Raw genomic sequence first — 19,801 nt, 5'->3', positions numbered from 1 at the left:
GGCCTTATGTTCACCGATGGGAGAGGCATATACATGAGAACTACACATCATTAAGAATGTTCCAAAGTCGAAAACAAAGAGTCATCTGACCCAGACCACGAAGATGCTTTATATATTTTTACCAGAAGTTATAACGGAGTGACCCTGGATTATTTTTCCTTCTACTTTATGTTTTCATAAGATGAACACAGTTGTGATTTTTCTCTTGGTCTCAAGGAGAAGAATTTCCAGATTTAGGATGGGAAAAAGAATGGCTACAGTCACTAGGATGAGCTTCCCTTTCTGGCTAGGAAAAAATGAGGACAGAGGTAGCTGCAAAGCTGAGAAGCAGCAGTTTAACAAAACAGGTATCTCTCAGAACTGAATATGAAGCAGTGTGTGGATGTGTCATGCTCACTTTGGCCACCTGCCATGAGCAAGAGGTTGAGAACAAGGGAAAAAATGCCAACAGGGAAAAACATGTGACTGAGCTTTAGAATTTTAAAGAGGAAGGAAAAGAGGATTTAAAGGAGCAATCGTCTCCATATTCATGAACTTGAGGCAAGAAAAGAAATGAGCATTTTTTTCTTTCTTCTTTTCTTTTTTTTTTAAAGCAAAAACCTCTGTTTTTACATTTCAAGAGTAGCCTTGTCCAAAAGCAATGGTTCCTGGTTGTTTACTATATGTCTGTATTTTCCCCAGGAATCACTTCACTCCTCCATCCTAGAGAAACCTGGAGCTCTAAATCAGAGATCCTTTGGGTGTATTTAGCCATGAGAAGGAACTTTTGTTGCTCAGTAAACCTTCCATGAGTTCACGATGGATCTCACCCCCTCTAGGGCAGCCAGCTCCTGCACGCTGCTAACGCAAAGAAAGATGTGGCCTCAACTCAACCTACAGAAATTATTCCTAGGAATTAATTGGACACCTCCCCACCATTGTCTCCTCATCTTACTGAAGAACAACTGCCTGTAATTTTGTTCTATTAATATTATAGTAAGGCTTCTTCATTGCTGAACAAGAACACAAACCAAGCAGAAGAGTGCATTAACTATGAAAGGATTTCCTGGAGGTTACACAGTGCAGGAGGGATGAAAGCAGAAAAAGGCACCAGTTCTCAGTGTAGATTAACATATCACCCTCAAAACTGACAAATGTCCTCCTTATTAAATAGAAATGTTCCTTGAAGCCACTTGGCAGAACCTGCAAATTACAAAACACACAGACACATGGGTGGATAGGTAGATAGATTAAAAAACAAAAACCACATCACAAGTCATTTTCCACTAATAGTATACCACAAATGTTAAGTGAACCAAATTCTTTACTCTTTGAGAAAAGTGATTTTTATGTTTTCCAAAGTTTGGGGGGAAAAAATAGGATGACCAGAATACCTTGCCACTTCACCGAAAATATGTAGTGATCACCCAGGATTGAGCAGAAGTTTGGGACCACAGTAGCAGCCACCAACAGCTAGAACAGATATTTCATAAGAGCTCCTTTTTGATATTTTTATAATATTCTTAAAGATGCATATTAAATAATTTCTTCTGGACCACAGACACGATTGAACTTAAAAAATAAAAGCCCTATAAATATTGCTAACCCAACCTGTCTTTTGTATGTATCTCCCTTCTTGCATAAAATGGCATCTTTTCAACCAAGCACTTAAAACATAAATATTAAAATAATAAATGGGACACAGTACAAATCTACTTATAATTTCATCACTACGGTAGCACCTTTTCGCCAGGACCAATGCATTCATTTTGTAAAGAACAAGAGAAGTCGGAGAAGCTTCAGGACTCATATGACACATCATTAAATATTTAATCACCTTTGAAGTCCTAAGCCTTTATCATATTCCATCTATCTAGAAAGTTCATTCTATCCTATAGATTCCAAAGCCCCCTTTGGATGAGGGGGAGAAAAGAAAATGGGGAGAGAAAACCCTCTGAGAGGCAGGGTTAAATTATCTCAAAGACGACTTTCCATTGGCGCTGTAGTGAACTTGCTTCACCCTGAAACCCACCAATCCACAGCAGGGTCAACTGGTTAAGTCCATTGTTTTTTAGTCTCCAAGAATCAGTTTTACAAAAGATGCCACATCTGTTGCTTTGGATTCATGTAGGGTGAAAAATGGATGTTGCTAGAAAAATAAAAGAAAAAAAACATGGTATTAATATTTGTCACTGACAGATACTATCTGAGATTAGCAATCAACAGATGGTTAGTAAATGGATTAAGTATCCCCATCAGAGCTAATCCGGACTCTTCCCACCCCTTCCAAAATCAAGTATATATCTAGTGATGCAAAAATATAAAGGTATCTCTTAGTTTCTGCTGCTCCCATTTTTTGTTTGTTTTGTTTTATTCTGTTTTTGAGACAGAGTCACATTCTGTTGCCCATCATCCCAGCTCACAGCAACTTCAGACTCAGGCTCAAATAAATGATCCTCCTGCTTTAGCCTCTGGAGTAGCTGGGACTACACATGCCCACCATGATACCCAACTAATTATTTTGGTTTTTATTTTCAGTAGAGATGGGGTCTTGCTCTTGCTTAGGATGGTCTCAAAGTCCTAAGCTCAAGGGATCATCCTTCCCCAGTCTCCCAGAGGGCTAGGATTACAGGTGTGAGCCACAATGCCAGGCCTACTCCTCCCATTTTGAATCATTGGGTTTCCATAACAGTCTATGGCTTTAAAAAAATGTAATTGTGCTATGTAATTCCTATCTGTAGTAAAATACAAAGATTGATAAAGACATCCAAAATTTGATTTATAAATAACTTTGGTCCTCACAAATCGTTTTAGCCTAATATGATAGAGTAAAATAATTACAAATTTCATAAATTTGTGTACTTTGATGTCTCAGGCAATATATGGTATCATAGAATGAGGGACCAATTTTGTCCAAAAGTACATGTTCAAGGAAGGCAGTCTTTGCCCTTCGCATGGGAGAGCTGGTGTGGACTGAAACAGAGCCATTTTCTAAGCCACAAGTTATTCAGATGTGTCTCTTAATGAAGAGTTAATCCATCTAGAAAATAACGTAGAATGCAAAGCTATAGGTATGCGCTGAGAAACTGAACTTGGAGATTAAAGACTGAAAGGGAAAAACTGGTCTCCATTCAACGTCAAAAACACATCAAGTCCCCCACTTAGCTGGAGGAACTGGCACCGTATGATTCAAGAGACCACATGTTTCAGAATAATTCTGGCTATGAAGCTGTTTTCTCTGCACCAGAACAGAGAAAGAACCCCAAAGGGCTCACTGTGTTTGTTTGTCTTTTTATTGTTGGGGATTCATTGAGGGTACAAGAAACCAGGTTACACTGATTGCATTTGTTAGGTAAAGTTCCTCTTATAATCGTATCTTGCCCCCAAAAGGTATGTCACACACCGAGACCCCACCTGGGCTCAATTTTATTACCAGAAGTACCCAGCCCCACAGTGGAACCTGCCACCTCTAGTTAGCAAGATACATCAGGTCATGTCTACCATCCCCACCACGGAAACGGAACCCACCAAAGCAACCAAAAAGGCCGGTGGCCCCAGGTCGAACCTCCTCACCAGCACTCCCACTTGCCCAGTCCTCCGAGGTGGGGGGACTGTTTTCGATGACCAGCTGAGCAGATAACTGTGAGCATTTTGACATGCAGACATGAAGATGACTCACTTTATTTCCCCCGGCTGTAGGAACTTTAGTTGACAACCTTCCTGTTGCCTCGCTGTAGGTTTTCTAACTATATTTGTTTGAAACCTGACAGCAGAGGATGGCGTGAGTCACAGCTCTTGGGAGAACTGAATGCCCACCCAGGCAAGTTTGAGGAAACAATGCAAATGGGAAAGCGGCAAGAAAATAAAACCCCAAAGAAGGGAGAGCTGGCTGCTGTTAAGTATCGTGACTCAGAAAAACGGAAAAGAAGTTTTCTGCCTTTGCCCATGTGAGGATACAGGTTGGGTTCTGGCTCAGATCCTCACACCCACGACGTCAGCCGGAGCTCTGGATGCGGCGTCCTTCATCCGGAGCTTCCCTCTGCAACCAAACAGCAGCCCCGTTTCTGATCCCTAACCACGTACACAGCACACTTACCAAGTGCTTTGCCATCCTGCCTATTAGCTTTCCCACATCCTCTTGACATTTGGAAATCTTTTAATGTACTTAAAAGCTTTATACTATCAAAACAGGACACACCAAACCACAGATTATCTTGGTGACTCGCTTCCAACGCCTGCCAGCCCCACCTTGTCTCTCATCCGACGAGCAGCTATTAGCTCAAAGAAGGATGGAGCCTGAGTCTGAGAATGAATTGGAGAACCTGACCTGAAGTCTTTAATAAAAGAAAACCTCCTCAGGGATCTTTCCATTTATTCCCAGGCTGAGAGAATGTTGTGGGAGCCAGAGGGGAGGGAGAGGGGAGAGCAGGCAGGCATGGCAGATGGAAAGTGTGACTTGCCTTCTTGTGTGGGTGTTGAGGCTGTGAAAGGTTGGGAGGAAACCCAGTCCCGTCTATAAGCAATGTTCTAAGAATAGTGAGGGCAGCAACCAGGAGACAAACAGATGAGGCTCCATGAATAATCCCCGGGACACAGGCCCAGGCCGGCTTTCCCCAAAGAGAAACCAGTTATAAGAGGGCAGGACTTTGCATTGTACCCCTTAGGTTCACTCTTGTACCTGGAGAAAACATGGAGATCATGAACCTACTGCCAGGAGCAGAAGCACAAGCCATAGTCACCAGCAGGTCGCTATACCCCTGTGCAATGCCCCAGACTGGTTCCATGGGTTCAGCGATCTCTGTTTAACACTTCAACCTAGAACGTCCTGAAGGTATTCAGGCAATCAACTGAACAACCAGGTTGTCATTTCTGGTGGTCATCTAAGACAGGGGTCAGCAAATTAGGGCCTAGGGGCCAAATCTAATCCACTGTCTGTTTAGTAAATAAAGGTTTGTTGCTGTTGTTTTGTGGAGACAGGAGTTTCACTTTGTCACCCTCGGTAGAGTTCTATGGCGTCATAGCTCACAGCAATCTCAAAGTCCTGGGCTCAAGAGATTCTCTTGCCTCAGCCTCCCAAGTAGCTGAGAGTAAAGGCACCTGCCACAACGCCCGGCTATTTTTAGAGACGAGGTCTCTCTCTGGCTCAGGCTGGTCTCAAACCTGTGAGCTCAGGCAATCCACCTGCCTCAGCCTCCCAGAGTGCTAGTATTACAGGTGTGAGCCATCTCACCTGGCCTTAAAGAAAGTTTTATTGACAGACGGCACCTGTGGCTCAAAGGAGTAAGGCGCCGGCCCCCCATAAAGAAAGTTTTATTGAAACACAGTCTCTCACACACATCCCTTTTCCCTCCACACATTAGATGTGGCTGCTTTCACATTGCAACAGCCAACTTGAGTAGTTGCAACGCACCTGGATGGCCCACCAAGATGAAAATACTTCCTGTCTAGGTAGGCCTTTCAGAAGTTGACAGATACCTACTCTAGAAAAACAAACCCTACTGAGTCATGGCCCCAGGAGAAGTGTGAGAGAAGCAGCAAATGGGACGATCTTACAGTATGTTCTGAGTTAGGGAGGAAAACATTTGGGATTTCTATAAAAGGTATGTGTCTGAGTTAAGGCCTTAATTAAACTGCCCTTCACCTAGCAAAGGGAATTATTTTTTCCTCCCTCCAACCAACTCCTAAAATCTAAACAATAGCCTCTCAACATGTGTTTTCCCAATGCTACAGTGGAGGAGTTTGGACTCAGATTTTCCATTTAAAAACCTCAATTCCACAGGAAGGCAAGGAATAGTTATAGTCTCACAAGGCAAGTCCATTTCCAGTACCACAGAGACTAAGGCTATGAGAACAAGGGTGGGGGGAGGGAGATCCTCATGATTTTAGAACATTAACGTGTAAGACATGAAATGTCACAGTGTTAGGACGTATCACAAAAGGAGAATTCAACACCAGCTGCCAATGTATATTAGGCATCTTTTTCCACAAAGGCATTCCAGTGAAATTTCTGATATGAGGCCACTTAGAAAACAAAAAAAATATTCTGCATTTTAAATAGCCAGACATAAAGCAAAGATATCCTCTTTTATCTGAAATTGATTCCAAACGAAACAATTAACAATCCTTAAAATAGGATTACAGTCTCCATAGGATCCTGCAGGAATCACTCTAAGTCTATTGCACTTTATGTGCAATTTATTTTACGATGGCCTAGGGATTATATTAGCATAACAAAAAGGGTAGCCAGGAATAAAAAGCCCTCTAATGAGCTATTAAAAAAATAATCTAGGAGGAAATATTCAACTCAAACATGTCCTCTACTAAAACTTTCTCAAGTATTACCATCTTTTCTTCTTCACCTGTGGGTCTCAGCCCTCTACTGGCTGAGAACTGGAAAACGCCTTTCTAATGAGACAGGGGAGGCCCATGAAGATGGCCGTGTCTCGAATTCATCCAATCAGATCCTGGCGTGGACTCCTATCAAAGCTTAACCAACAGAACTGCAAATTCGTGTGATTGGCTGTGACTACCACATACCCTCTGGGCGGGCTTTCCATCACCCTTCCCGACTTGACACTTCCAAATTCTACTTTCCCCATGTCTGAGCCACCTCACCATACCACTTGCTAACCAGGAGCCTGTACTGTTATGACATGTCCCAAGCTGGTCTTGAAGATAGCCCTGACTGTGGCTAGGATAAGACGGGAGCAAGCATTTATTGTTTTAATTTTAATTTTATTTTATTTAGAGATGGGATCTCTCTCTGCCACCCAGAAGGATCTCCCACCACAGCCTCCTGAGTAGCTGGGACTACAGGTGCGTGCCACAGTGGCCAGTTAATTTTTTTTGTTTGAATTTTTTTAAGAGGTGGTATCTCACTGTGTTGCCCAGGCTGGTCTCAAACTCTTTGGCTCAAGTAATCCTCCCGCCTCAGCTTCCCATAGTGCTGGGATTACAGGCATGAGCCACTGTTCCTGGCCAGAAGCGAGCGTTTAATGTCTGCTGAATAACAAAACTCTAGTAAGAAAAGCTGTTAATTTTCTCCAACTACTCCTTCCCCTGCTAAAATTGAAAAAGGGACAATTAAAACCACAAAAAGACAGTTATTTAATTATAATTTAGATCTTAGTCACTTTACTTTCACTAGGCATTCGTTTGGACATGTTTGTGCTGCTAACAATACTCACCGTAAGTTCTGGGTATGTAGGCCGTTCTTTGGAATTCTTCTTCAAGCTTAAAGAAAAAAAATTAAGCACATTAAGATGTAGAAACCACCTGTACTTTCCATAGACTAAGATTTCAGAACTTGTAGAACACTAAATACAACCAGCTTTAAAAACGTATTGAAACGCAGGCTTCCTGTCTTGGCTTTTCTCTTCTTTAACGCTTATAAATTCTGTTTCAAATCACTCTGTGTACATGTGAATGGTAAAAACAGGGACAGGTATGTTTGTGTACCTGTGTGCGGGTACTTTCTCTTTAATACTTTACCAATGACATACAGACTAACTTTTCTGACTACAGGCATTAATATTTAAAGACATCTATCTCCTTTCCTTCAAAGCAGCTTTTAATGGCAATTCCACCGACAAAGAAATTGGCAGGAATTTCTGATATTACATTTGTTGTCTGTCAGTGTCTTTAACTACCTGGTTCTTCTCGCTTCTGTTTCTCATGAATACATAATTTGTTTTTATATACTTCCAACCAAACCTGCCTGTAGCACTGCTTGTTTATGGGCTCTTAGCTGATTAGAGAGAAAGCACACACATTCAGCCACTTAGCAATTATTCTTCTTAGGAATACTCTGTGGGCATGCACTACAGGCAGGTGTCAGGGGGCCTCTGGTCATTCAGCTGTCTGCACACAAAAACACTTAACACCATTTGATACCAGAGACAATAGTAATAAAACTGCAAGAAAAAGATACAATCCCATGACCCCTACCCTTACTCCATCCCTATCTTTTAGCCACCCCCAACCTTAAAGTGGATAAAAGAAAAGAAACGGTTTCTTTGGAGTTGGAAACCCAGGTTATGAATGGAGAAAAGGATGATTTTGAAAACTGATTTGCAAGGTAACCTCTAGACTTCTGTGACCAGTGGGCCACAAAACCCACAGGAATGGAAAGGAGCTTTGCCTAGAGTTGAAGGAATCAAAATGGAACAGATTATTGGGTTGCTACGGTTTGTGCTAATGGATCATTTGGAGCAAATGAGACCTCACGTGTATGACAAGAGCTTTCCTCTACCCATGGAGCCAGTCACGACAGGGGCAAGGGGCAGAGCCATAGAGAATAAAGCCATTGAGACATTTTGAGAAACTGTGGTTTAAAATAAAACAAAGTATTTTCAAAAAAAAAAAGAGAGAGAGAAAGTTTTTGATCCAAAACAACTTAAAAGCACCCTACCAGTTTATTCCGGGCAATTCTGTGGGTAGAAGCCAGGGAACCTGAGACAGGCTACAGGTAGACATGAGGAGAGAAGTTTCAACCTGGAACTGAGGGCAGACCTAGGACCTAGTGACCTCAGTCACCAACCTATGAGAGAGAGTTTCATCTCAACTGAGGATAAAGATAAGAGTGCATTAGAAAGAGGAATTAGCAATTGTCAAAGCCGGGTTGATATGGGAATGTGTGCCTGAGTGAAATGAATGAGACCTGGTAACAGCACTGGTGGCCACCTGCGCTCTCAGAGGCTACGCTGGTGGTTCTCAACTGGAGGTGACTTTGCACCCTAGGGGACATTTGGCAATGTCTGTAGGTATTTGGGATCATCACAACCGGCAGCAGGGTGTTACTGGTGGTATCTAATAGGTAGAGGCCAGAGCAGTGGCTAAACCTCCCACGAGGCACAGGGCAATCCCTGGCAACAAAGAACAATGGAGTCTGGAAGGCCATCAGTGCAGAGACCGAGAAACCCTCTGCTAGGCATGCTAAGGGGCCCCTGTTGCTGCCTCCTAGCTCCATCTCTGAGAAGAAGTTCCCTTAACAGAAGACTCTTCCGCTGTTCATCTGTCACTGGGCACGTTCTCAGTATGACTGCCTCCCACCCCAGAAATCAAGAGTTTTTTTCTTTCTAAGTTGAAGAGCTAGTTCACCTAGAAAGAAATGCAGAGACGTGGGGTCAGCTTTGCTGACTTGCACAAAGACCCGAGTAAGAAACACGAAACAAAACAAAACAAAACGAAAAGACCAACATACGAAAGGCCTGACTTTCCCGCCATGGTTCAAAGCAAACGAAAAACCAGAAATGCTTCTCTATAATTTGACCAAATTAACTTGCTAAATCAATAACAAGAAAGCACAAACACAGCATTAAATCCACACTCAATATGCAAGGGGCTGATTTCAGGTGTCTCTATTTAGACCCTAAATCGACACTGAATCTGGAACCTTCTCACTGAGAACACAGGCCCAGCTTTCATCGGTCAATGACAGAACCTAAGAAATGATGGGAAAAAAAGCTTGTTTCTCAAGTGCAAACAACCGTCTCTTTTACCAACCGGGGAACTTGGTAGTATTACTGCTTTTTTTACTTTCTATTTAGTAGATAACACAATAAGATTCTTCCCAACAGATAGGATAGCTTAAGCATGTTTTTTAAAGTAAAGGTGATTTTAGAGTTAAGCTATCTTATCTTTTTTGCTTCCATAGTATTTTATAAAAATTTCTCCAGAATTACTATTTTTTAATCTGTATAAAGAAAATTTGGGGGAAATATCCCGTTTCTCAACTTACGGGCCCTGATTAGAAAGCTTAAAATTTACCCACAAGAATGACTTCATTGATGGAGAATACTTACACAGCAAAACAAGGCTGTTTAGACACTTAATATACCTGATATAACCCATTCTCTCCACCATTTAAATGGAGAACACTTCAATACATGGACTAAGAATAGCAAAATACTCAGGATAAAGTTAGGGGGAAAAAAGAAAATTTTCCATGCTGAATAGGAAGTGCTTGAAATTCAGTATAAAATAACAACTGTGGAGTTCAAAGCTACACCGATTTCTTTTTGAACTTGAGTCAGACTGTTGAATTTTCAAGTGGCTTGTCATTTTCAAGCGTGCAATTAGCTAACTACCCTAATTCCTCTTCCAAATGCCACAACACACACTTCTGACCATAGCTGACACTAAAAAACAGCTTCATGCTGTCTTGAGAATTGCTAGCTTGAAGTTTGTGCTGACCAGAGGGTTTCTGCCTATTTGAATTCCCCCGATCGTTTCCAAGAAGGGCTATTTGGTGCATCCACAGAATAAAAACACATTGCACCTCTCAAGCCATATATTTGTCATAAGCTAAGTAAACACCCAGGGCCTCTTTTTATCATGTTACTGTCCTTCCTGAACAAGCAGGAGACTGGATTGGATTGTCCTTATTTTATACCAGTTACTCTGAGTCAGACAGTATCGATGTCTGGTTGGGCCTCTGATGTACTTCAATCCACCCTCGGGCTGATTCAGGGGGGCACTCTTAAATAGCACTGAAGGAAAAGCAAAAAGGAAGTCCAGCTATTTTGGCAGTAGACAGTTGATTTCCAGTGACTTCCTTCTGTGAACCTATAGGAAGAGGTTACAACGAAAACTCTAAGCCTGCTAAGATTCCATTTTTTTGGAGAAGTGCACGTGTTGACCTTTCTGCAGGACTAGAATGCAAGACTTCACTATTAGACATCACTATTATGTATCTCCAAACTGACAAACCGTGATCAGCCCTGATGGGCGGGGACAGTGACTCCTAAGCTTCCTACCCAGGAAGCGGGTGTCTGGTACCTGGATGCAGGCGTATGATTCCTAGCAGCACTACGTGATCATTGATTACTTAGGTAGGATACATCCCACAGAAGGTCACACATACTCTGACAGTTACCCAAACTGTGTGCAATGTGCCCTTTTTCTCCATTTAGCCCAAACACAGATGTAGGAGATAAAAATATACATGTATCCATCTTGAAAACCTGAGATTAAATATTTCCCTTTCCAAATCTGGAGACCCCTTTCCCCACTTGGTACAAAAAATGTAAGGCATTTTGAGAAGTCTGGAAGGACCACAATCGATGCCTGAAAAATATAAAAAACATGGAGATCACTCCAAAAAGGGTCCTTTTATAAAGCTGTGTCTCAATATTATATATAGCTTTATACATAGGAAAATAGAAGAACAGCTGCTAGACGGGAATTATGGTTATAGGCCACATCCTTCTCTTCAACAAGAAGTAAAAGCGGTGTTCTTCAGTAACAATCACTTTCCAGTCTTTCCGCCTAGCTTCACATCACACTTTAAACTTTCAGTAATAAACCAAACAAAATAAATGGATTACACCGAGGGAAGATTTGTGCCCATATACTAACGTATATGAAAAATTAAATTGCTTCCATAAAGATCTAAGCTAGTCATAAGATCATTTAAAAAAAAAAAAACCTTCACTAGCTTTTGAAGTATGAGATAACTTTTTCAACTCAGTTGGTTTCAAGATAATTTAATGTTCATCCTTAAGGGGTATCAAAGAAAATACATTGGTGGTTTATGGCAGGCAAAAAAATTATCGACGTGGGATCTGAAATAGATGAGCTTGTACTTTGAGAAAGTCCAACTGACGGTAAGTAAGAATGCTCATAAAATTCAGAATTAATGGTCCCCTTCAGTTTCCTAATTCCCACACCAACAAAAATAACTCACTAGTTCACACAATTTATATTCTTAAGTATTGGATTCTACCAGAGCTATACTACTGAAAGTTTGAGGAAGACATATTTATCTTTTGAAGGCTTCTAAGTTGAAGTGATTTTTGCTTCTAAGATTATAATTTTTAATAAATCACATAAAGCGAGACAAACCGACTTATTGAGTAGAAGTAAAATGACACAGCATTAACAGTATTAATAACATTAATAGTTTTGGGCAAGTTGAGGTATGTCTACAGCTGAAAAATTTTAAATTTATGAACTATGGTAGCTGGAACTAAAATTGAGAGAAAAAAAGAGGCAAAGGAATATCTCAGAGGAGCAGCCATGTAGAGATGCTGGGCTGGGAGAGGTGGAGTGGGATGTAGAGACACTGGGCATTGTGGGAGAGCTGGAGTGGGATGTAGAGACGCTGGGCATTGTGGGAGAGCTGGAGTGGGATGTGGAGACGCTGGGCATTGTGGGAGAGCTGGAGTGGGATGTGGAGACGCTGGGCATTGTGGTAGAGCTGGAGTGGGATGTGGAGACGCTGGGCATTGTGGGAGAGCTGGAGTGGGATGTGGAGACGCTGGGCATTGTGGGAGAGCTGGAGAGGGATGTGGAGACGCTGGGCATTGTGGGAGAGCTGGAGTGGGATGTGGAGACGCTGGGCATTGTGGGAGAGCTGGAGAGGGATGTGGAGACGCTGGGCATTGTGGGAGAGCTGGAGTGGGATGTGGAGACGCTGGGCATTGTGGGAGAGCTGGAGTGGGATGTGGAGACGCTGGGCATTGTGGGAGAGCTGGAGTGGGATGTGGAGACGCTGGGCATTGTGGGAGAGCTGGAGTGGGATGTGGAGACGCTGGGCATTGTGGGAGAGCTGGAGTGGGATGTGGAGACGCTGGGCATTGTGGGAGAGCTGGAGTGGGATGTGGAGACGCTGGGCATTGTGGGAGAGCTGGAGTGGGATGTGGAGACGCTGGGCATTGTGGGAGAGCTGGAGTGGGATGTGGAGACGCTGGGCATTGTGGGAGAGCTGGAGTGGGATGTGGAGACGCTGGGCATTGTGGGAGAGCTGGAGTGGGATGTGGAGACGCTGGGCATTGTGGGAGAGCTGGAGTGGGATGTGGAGACGCTGGGCATTGTGGGAGAGCTGGAGTGGGATGTGGAGACGCTGGGCATTGTGGGAGAGCTGGAGTGGGATGTAGAGACGCTGGGCATTGTGGGAGAGCTGGAGTGGGATGTAGAGACGCTGGGCATTGTGGGAGAGCTGGAGTGGGATGTAGAGACGCTGGGCATTGTGGGAGAGCTGGAGTGGGATGTAGAGACGCTGGGCATTGTGGGAGAGCTGGAGTGGGATGTAGAGACGCTGGGCATTGTGGGAGAGCTGGAGTGGGATGTAGAGACGCTGGGCATTGTGGGAGAGCTGGAGTGGGATGTAGAGACGCTGGGCATTGTGGGAGAGCTGGAGTGGGATGTAGAGATGCTGGAAATTATGGGATAGGTGGACTGGGCACAGTGTGGTCACCATGCAGGGTATCCATAAAGTCTGTAAAATACACAACTATTTTAGATCGCACACAAACTTTATGGACACCCTATATAAAGAGCAACAACATAGGTGGAACTTCCACATATGTGAGTAGAACTTAAAATAGAAAATACTTGGTTGTCAAAATTTTCATATTTTGAATCTCTATAAAAGTTTTAGTGTTCTAATTCTTTAGGAGAAACTCCAAGAAATTAAAAAAAAAAAATACTCTGGTGGGGCCAAGCACAGTGGCTTGTGCCTGAAATCCTGGCATTCTGGGAGGTGGGAGGATTATTTAAGCTCAAGAGTTCAAGACCAGCCTGACTAAGAAACAGCAAGACCCCGTCTCTACCAAAAACAGTAAAATTAGCAGGGCACTGTGTTGACCATCTATAGTCCCAGCTACTTGAGAGGCTGAGGCAGAAGGATTGCTTGGCCAGGAGGTTAAGGTTGCTGTGAGCTAGGCTGATGCTATGGTACTTACTCTAGCCAGGGTGATGAAATGAGACTCTATCTCAAAAAAAGAAAGCAAACAAACCCAAAGCCTAACAAAGAAAAAACCAAACTCTGGTGAAAAAAAAGTAACTAATTTTTTTTTTTACAATAAATTGCAGAAGGTAAGATGCCTTCTGAACAGAAAGCAGTGGATGACAGGTCCACGGATCTCATTCCTAAACTTGGGCTTCTCACTCTAGCCGTATGTTAGAATGACTTGAGAACATTGAAAAATATTAACATTCAGATCCCACCAATGACATGAGAATTTCTGAGTCATTCTGAACCCTTACTAGGATTTTATAAATGAGAAGCCAGTGTTGAGAACCACTGGATTACAAGGGTGATTCGCAACAAGAGACTCAGTTTTCTCAAACTTTTGACACTAGCCTCTTTCTCTTACCAAAGTTTCCTCAAGTACCCAGAATCAGGGTGGGGGGTAGCATGTAAGGAGACAAGTGGAAGACAGGTGACAAAGAAGAGTGTCTGAAGAGACTTCCCGAGATAAGATCCTTTGCCATCACCACCTGCCTTGAGAACGACTGTTCTATATCATCCAAAATGACCCATCCTTTTTTCTATGTGACCTTTAAACATTTGAGGATAAGGCAAAAGTAAAAAATATAAAAACAAAACAGTAACAACAAAAACCAAGTTGGAGTCCAAAAAGTAAAGTCATGAACCCATTTCCACCAGGCAGACGGACAGCAGCACCCTGAGACTCCCTTAAGGAAAACAGGCAGGAGGACACGCCTCAGTGGCCCTGATGTAAGAGACGTCCAGTGACATATCAGCCTGGGGCCCAGTGCTCCAGCCCCTCTCTGGGCATTCAGCCCCAAACAAGAACAAACAACTGTACGCCCACCTCCCCTATCACTAGGTAAAAGTGCCAGCAGGGAGGAGGGGCTGAGGGCTCACAAAGTCCAAGAGGGCTTCGTTTCACAAGCAGCAGATAGCTGCTTTGTCTCATCATATTTCCCCCTAAAAGCCGTACTCAGAGCCCTTCGTCCAAGAAGCATGGAGACCAAGGAATGAGGCCTGAGGAATGTGCCGTGGCAGCTTCCTCTATGCCTCCAGTGGCCTGAAGAGTTCCTGCTCCTTTCTCAGCAGTGAGTGGTCAGAAACACCCGCCTCCAGAGGTTCATCCTGAGGGGGGTTCATCCCCCTGTACCACCATCTCTGACCACCCCCCTTCTTCCCAAGATGCCCAAATAAACTAACTTGCTCCATCCTGTGCTTAACTTTTAGCATCCTATGTCCAGCAACGCAGGCCATGCTCCTCACTATCAAGTTCTGCTGGACATCATGGATGCTGCGCAGACCCAAATCACTCAATTGTCTGGAGAACACTACCCCCTCTTTTACTCTTCTAGACCATGCTGGCGATTTCCATGAAAACATAAAGTTGGCTGCATGAGTGTGGTCCTTTTCTGCTTTCCGCCCTAACTTTGTTCAGATTCCCTTCATACAGCTCCAGCATGGTCTACCCCCCGCCATGGACAAGTCCATCCACAGTTAGCCAGTCCGCGATAGAAGCCAAAGTCCTATAGGACTTCGAGACATCTAAGTAACTCTCACACTCCCCACCATCTTCTCACCCAAAGTAATTCCTTGCCTGCATTCCCTATCTCTAGACTGCTAGTAGATCCTATCAGATTTCTCGTCATGCTCTAATCAACCTCAAATTGCTTTGAGCTCGTATAAAGGAGCTTCTTGTTTTTGTGACACTTACATGCAATGTTCCTTCTGTTTGAAATACCTTTCCTCCCCTACTTCTTCTTTCCTTGAAAAATGCTTCTTATAATCTTAGCCCAGGACTTAGGCAATATCCTTCTCTTCACCAAGAAGTAAAAGCAGTGTTCTTCAGTAACAATCACTTTTCCAATCTTTCCACATAGCAAGTCAAACTCGAAACTTTTTAAAATAAACCAAATGAAATAACTGGATTTATCTCTGGGTTCCCCAAATTCCCCGTGGGTGTCTCTATCACCAGACTTGCTGCGTTATAATTATTGACTTATGAGACTTCCTTACTTGGCTTTGAGCTCAGTGAGGGTAAGGAGTGTGATATAGTCATCTTGCTTTCTCCAGCATATAGGGCATATTCCCCAAATGCTTTCAGAATGAATGCACACATCATGGATTAAACCTGATGGAGGAAATTCATGAGGACTCAGCTCCTTCTTTAGCACTGACACTTGGGCGATGAGGCTCTCTTACCACTGTGAGGTAAAGTCAACAAACTCTGCAGAAAACTTGTCTGCTGGGAGTTGCGGTGATGGCTCCTCCACCACCTGTTTGAGCTGCTGAAATGGAGTTCCCCACGAATCGTAGGGAAACCGGAGGATGGCCAGCTCAATCTAGGGGGGAGAGGAAACAAGGAGATAATAGGTTAGGCAGGGCTGTTTTAGGGAATTGGGTGTTTTTTGTTTTTTTTTTTAAACAATCCTAGAACATCAGAGATAAATACAAAGGTGATGTTCAAGTATAATTTGGAAGGAAAAAAAAATAAACAATCTGTTCTTTAGCAATTCCCCTAAATGCCTAGAGCTAGGGATTTTCAAATAAGATCTTACTAGAGAAAGCCACTTAAACCCATCTAAAACTAGGTCCCTCACTAAAATCCACCATGGCGATTCATAAAAGTTACACGCCACCAGTTTTAACTTCAGGATGCAAAGCAGTTTTTCAAAGTGTGCTCTGAAAAGTAAGTCTCACCCTAAGACCTTTACGAAGCTGAACATCTACTGCCATCTGCAGGTCCTTTGGTGAAATGGGTTGAGGGGGCTGTAAGTAACCTAGGACCCAATGCCCCATCTTTTTTTGGACTTGAGTAAAGGCCAATTTGCTGTCACAGGATCACGTGGACAGGGACATGAAATAACTCACGGGATTTAATCAGCTGCTGTGGCTAGGAGGGAGCCAGGACCACAGTGGGTAATTCCAGCCCTTGGTGATCACCAAAGTTATATGCAAAGCGCTGATCATATAACTTCAGAGCTGTGCCTAAGGAAATTGCCCTACTTGTCATCACGTCTTTAGGGTATACCTGACGTCAACAGCTAAGACCTCTGCGATAAAAATATCGTGGGAAGCATAGCCTGTGTCCTGGATAACACAGCCCTGCCAGGGGCCACATACATCAGAGCTCTTTGTGTAGCTTAAGCTTCTTCCCTTGACTAGAATAATTTAATTTTAAACTACAGTCTATTCAGATCCTCTCGCTGCAAGAGAGTCTATGTAACCACAGTCGTTAGTCAAGGGCATACAACTAATCAAAAGTGGAATAAAGAGAAAAATTGACTTTCCCAATCCCAGTTCTGGGTTTCTACTATACCACACTGCACATAATTATCACTCAAAATCTCCTGCCATCTCAGCAGGAAAGGACACCCCAACCCAGCACTTTGGGGCATTTGCTTCTTGGTCCCAAGTCCACCCACTGCAGCTTCAGGCCCATAACCTTATAGTCCGTGATGATTGTCATACGCTACCATTGTGATGCCCAGACTCCAAATGTCAGACTTCACGCTGTATCCCTTCTGGTTGAGCTCTGGGTTTATTCTTTCAGGCTAAAAAGGAGATAGACAACTGAGAAACTGGAAAGACTATTGCCACGACATTCTTAGCTCAATAAACTCTCTGGGGGCAGGGGTAGCACCAGCTGCCAAGTGAGTTGTTTTAGCTGCTACCGTGCCTCCCAAGCCAAGAACGCCCAGTAATTACAATAAACATCGGTGTCTCCCTGGACTTGCCCTTCTGAGTTAGTCTTTTCTTAGACACAGTAATGGATCAAGTTCCCTTCATAACCATTTTCAATTTCATCTTAAGAAAAAAAAGAAAGCTAACATCTAGAATCATCCTTGTTAAAAACATCAATAGTCCAGAACTCAGAAAAAAGAATCGACAGGTCAATTGTGTTTGCTCACTAAGCCTATAATCCCAGCACTATGAGAGGCCAAAGAAGGAGGATCACCTAAGGATCCTCATACCCCATCTCTGTAAGAAATTAAAAATAAATTTAATTTATTTAGTTTACTGCAGTGCACTCCTGGAGGCTGAGACATGAGAATTACTTAACTTAGGAGTTTGAAGCTGCTATGATTGTGCCACCGCACTCCAGCCTGGGTGACAGTCTCAAAAAAAAAAAAAAAAAAGTCACTGGAGCTACTGTCCCACATTAATACACCTAAGCAATTTTTAGTTAAGCACAGACAGAAAGCTTTTCAATTCCAAGTACAAGTCCATTTCCAAGTAGAATGCAGTGTTAAGTTCTTTCAGTTAAAGAGGATCCTAAGGGCTCTGCTAATGGCTATGAATCTTCACAGCTGTATGAGGTTCTCTTATGACGAAATGAACTGTCTTGCTTAGGTAATTTAAATTCTACTTATTAGAAAAACTAGCTGGGCATTGTGGTGGGAGCATGTAGTCCCACCTACTTAGGAGGCTGAAGGAAGAGGATCACTTGAGCTCAAGTTTGAGGTTGCTATGAGCTATGATGCCCCAGCACTCTACCCAGGGTGACAGAGTAAGATTCTGTCTCAAAATATAAATAAACAAATAAATGATAAATTCTGCTTCCTATTCTATTCTCAGAAAACAAGGTAATGCTCACCTGAAACTCAGCATGAAAATTGTGCAGGCTCTATATATTGCTTATTTGTTATTTAAAATAATGTATCTCTGTTAACTTGATTTGTTAGAAGTAATATGTGTGTGTGTGTGTGTGTGTGTGTGTGATGGTCTGAATGGTTGTATCTCTCTCAAAACCCTACCATAACCATTTTCAATTTTGTTTTAAGGAAAAAAAGAAAAGCTAACATCTAGAATCATCCTGGTTAAAAACATCAATAGTTCAGAACTCAGAAAAAAGAATCAACAGGTCAATTGTGTTGCCGCACTGAGCCTATAATCCCAGCACTTTGAGAGGCCAAGGAGGACCAGCTAAGGCCAGGAGTTCAAGACTAGCCTGGGCAACAGAATGAGACACACACCCCCATCCCCATCTCTGTAAGAAATTAAAAATTATATTAAAATATAATTATATTTTAAAAATATGTTAAAACCTAATCACACATGTGATGATATTAGAAGGGGATTTTGCGACAAGGTTGGAAGGGAAAAATGCTCATCTATAGCACTGGTGCCCTTGTAAACGAAGCCCTTTCACCACGAAAGGACACGGCAGGAAGGCCCCATCCGTGAACCTAGACAAGCAGACCCTCACCACACACTGAATCTGTGGATACCTCCACCTTGTTCTTTCTAGCCTCCCAAACTATGAGAAATGAATTTCTGCTGTTTATAAGTCACCTGGTTTATGTGACAGTGCTGTGGCAGCCAGAACAGACTAACAGAAGATATGAAGCAAGTGACTGATGATTTCAGACAGGAAACATTTAAGAGAAAGGAGACGCAGAATTGTAGGCACATTTCCCTTTTCCCTGGGTGGCCATCCATTCTCTGCTTCCCAGTATGCTTTGTGGGCAGCTGCACTTCCAGGGGCCACCCCCAGTGAATGTACTTACGGCCATGTATGGTTTGCAACCTGCATCAATTGTTTTAGCGACAGAGTCCACCAGGTAGCCACTGATTCCAAAATCACACATCTTCACTTGGCCCAGAGCATTAATGAGCACATTAGAAGGCTTGACATCTGAAAGCAAAAACAGCCAGGATCCCATCCTGTCAGCATACTCTCAAGATTCATTTCCCTACCAGCAGAGGGCCTGAAATCTTCATTTGTCCTTCAGCTTCCATCCCCCAAGCCTCCTGACGCACAAGTGAACTGCCATCCTGGACTCACACACTGCTTATTGCCTTCAGCTTGACTTTCTATGTCTAGTTTTGTCTGTGCTTTGTAGGCCTGTGAACCCATCATGGAAAGAACTGCTTCCTGCCCTGACTTTACCTGCCCTGCCCCTGTATGTGCAGTAAGAACTTTAAAAGTCATGACGGAAGCACATGCTCAGCTCAGAAGGATCTACTGATACACAGTGTGGGGGTAATAGGCCAATCAATGAAACGGCGAACTGTGACCCAGTGATACACCAAATATGATCAAAACAACCAGTTTTGAATGAAACTTTTACAAGAGATATGTCTGAGGTCATATGCCACAAACCC

General features: G+C 43.0%; 1 protein-coding gene across 1 annotated transcript in view; it reads right to left on the bottom strand.

Moving 5' to 3' along the window:
• Positions 1 to 1,476: 1,476 nt before the first annotated feature.
• The window catches only part of MAP2K6 (mitogen-activated protein kinase kinase 6), a 114,072-nt gene continuing 95,747 nt past the window's right edge, over positions 1,477 to 19,801 (bottom strand). Inside the window, exons 8-12 of the mRNA XM_053569158.1 lie at positions 19,204 to 19,331; positions 17,170 to 17,247; positions 15,896 to 16,035; positions 7,167 to 7,212; positions 1,477 to 2,128 (exon numbers count right to left, since the gene is read on the bottom strand). Coding sequence (XP_053425133.1) covers positions 2,051 to 2,128; positions 7,167 to 7,212; positions 15,896 to 16,035; positions 17,170 to 17,247; positions 19,204 to 19,331 — 470 coding nt within the window. The 3' untranslated portion in view covers positions 1,477 to 2,050. The remainder of the gene's footprint in view (positions 2,129 to 7,166; positions 7,213 to 15,895; positions 16,036 to 17,169; positions 17,248 to 19,203; positions 19,332 to 19,801) is intronic.

Source organism: Nycticebus coucang, chromosome 18 (assembly GCF_027406575.1).
Source record: "Nycticebus coucang isolate mNycCou1 chromosome 18, mNycCou1.pri, whole genome shotgun sequence".
Lineage (NCBI taxonomy): Eukaryota > Metazoa > Chordata > Mammalia > Primates > Lorisidae > Nycticebus > Nycticebus coucang.
The sequence above is the reverse complement of the archived record's forward strand: the minus strand, read 5'-3'. Positions and strand labels throughout refer to the sequence as shown.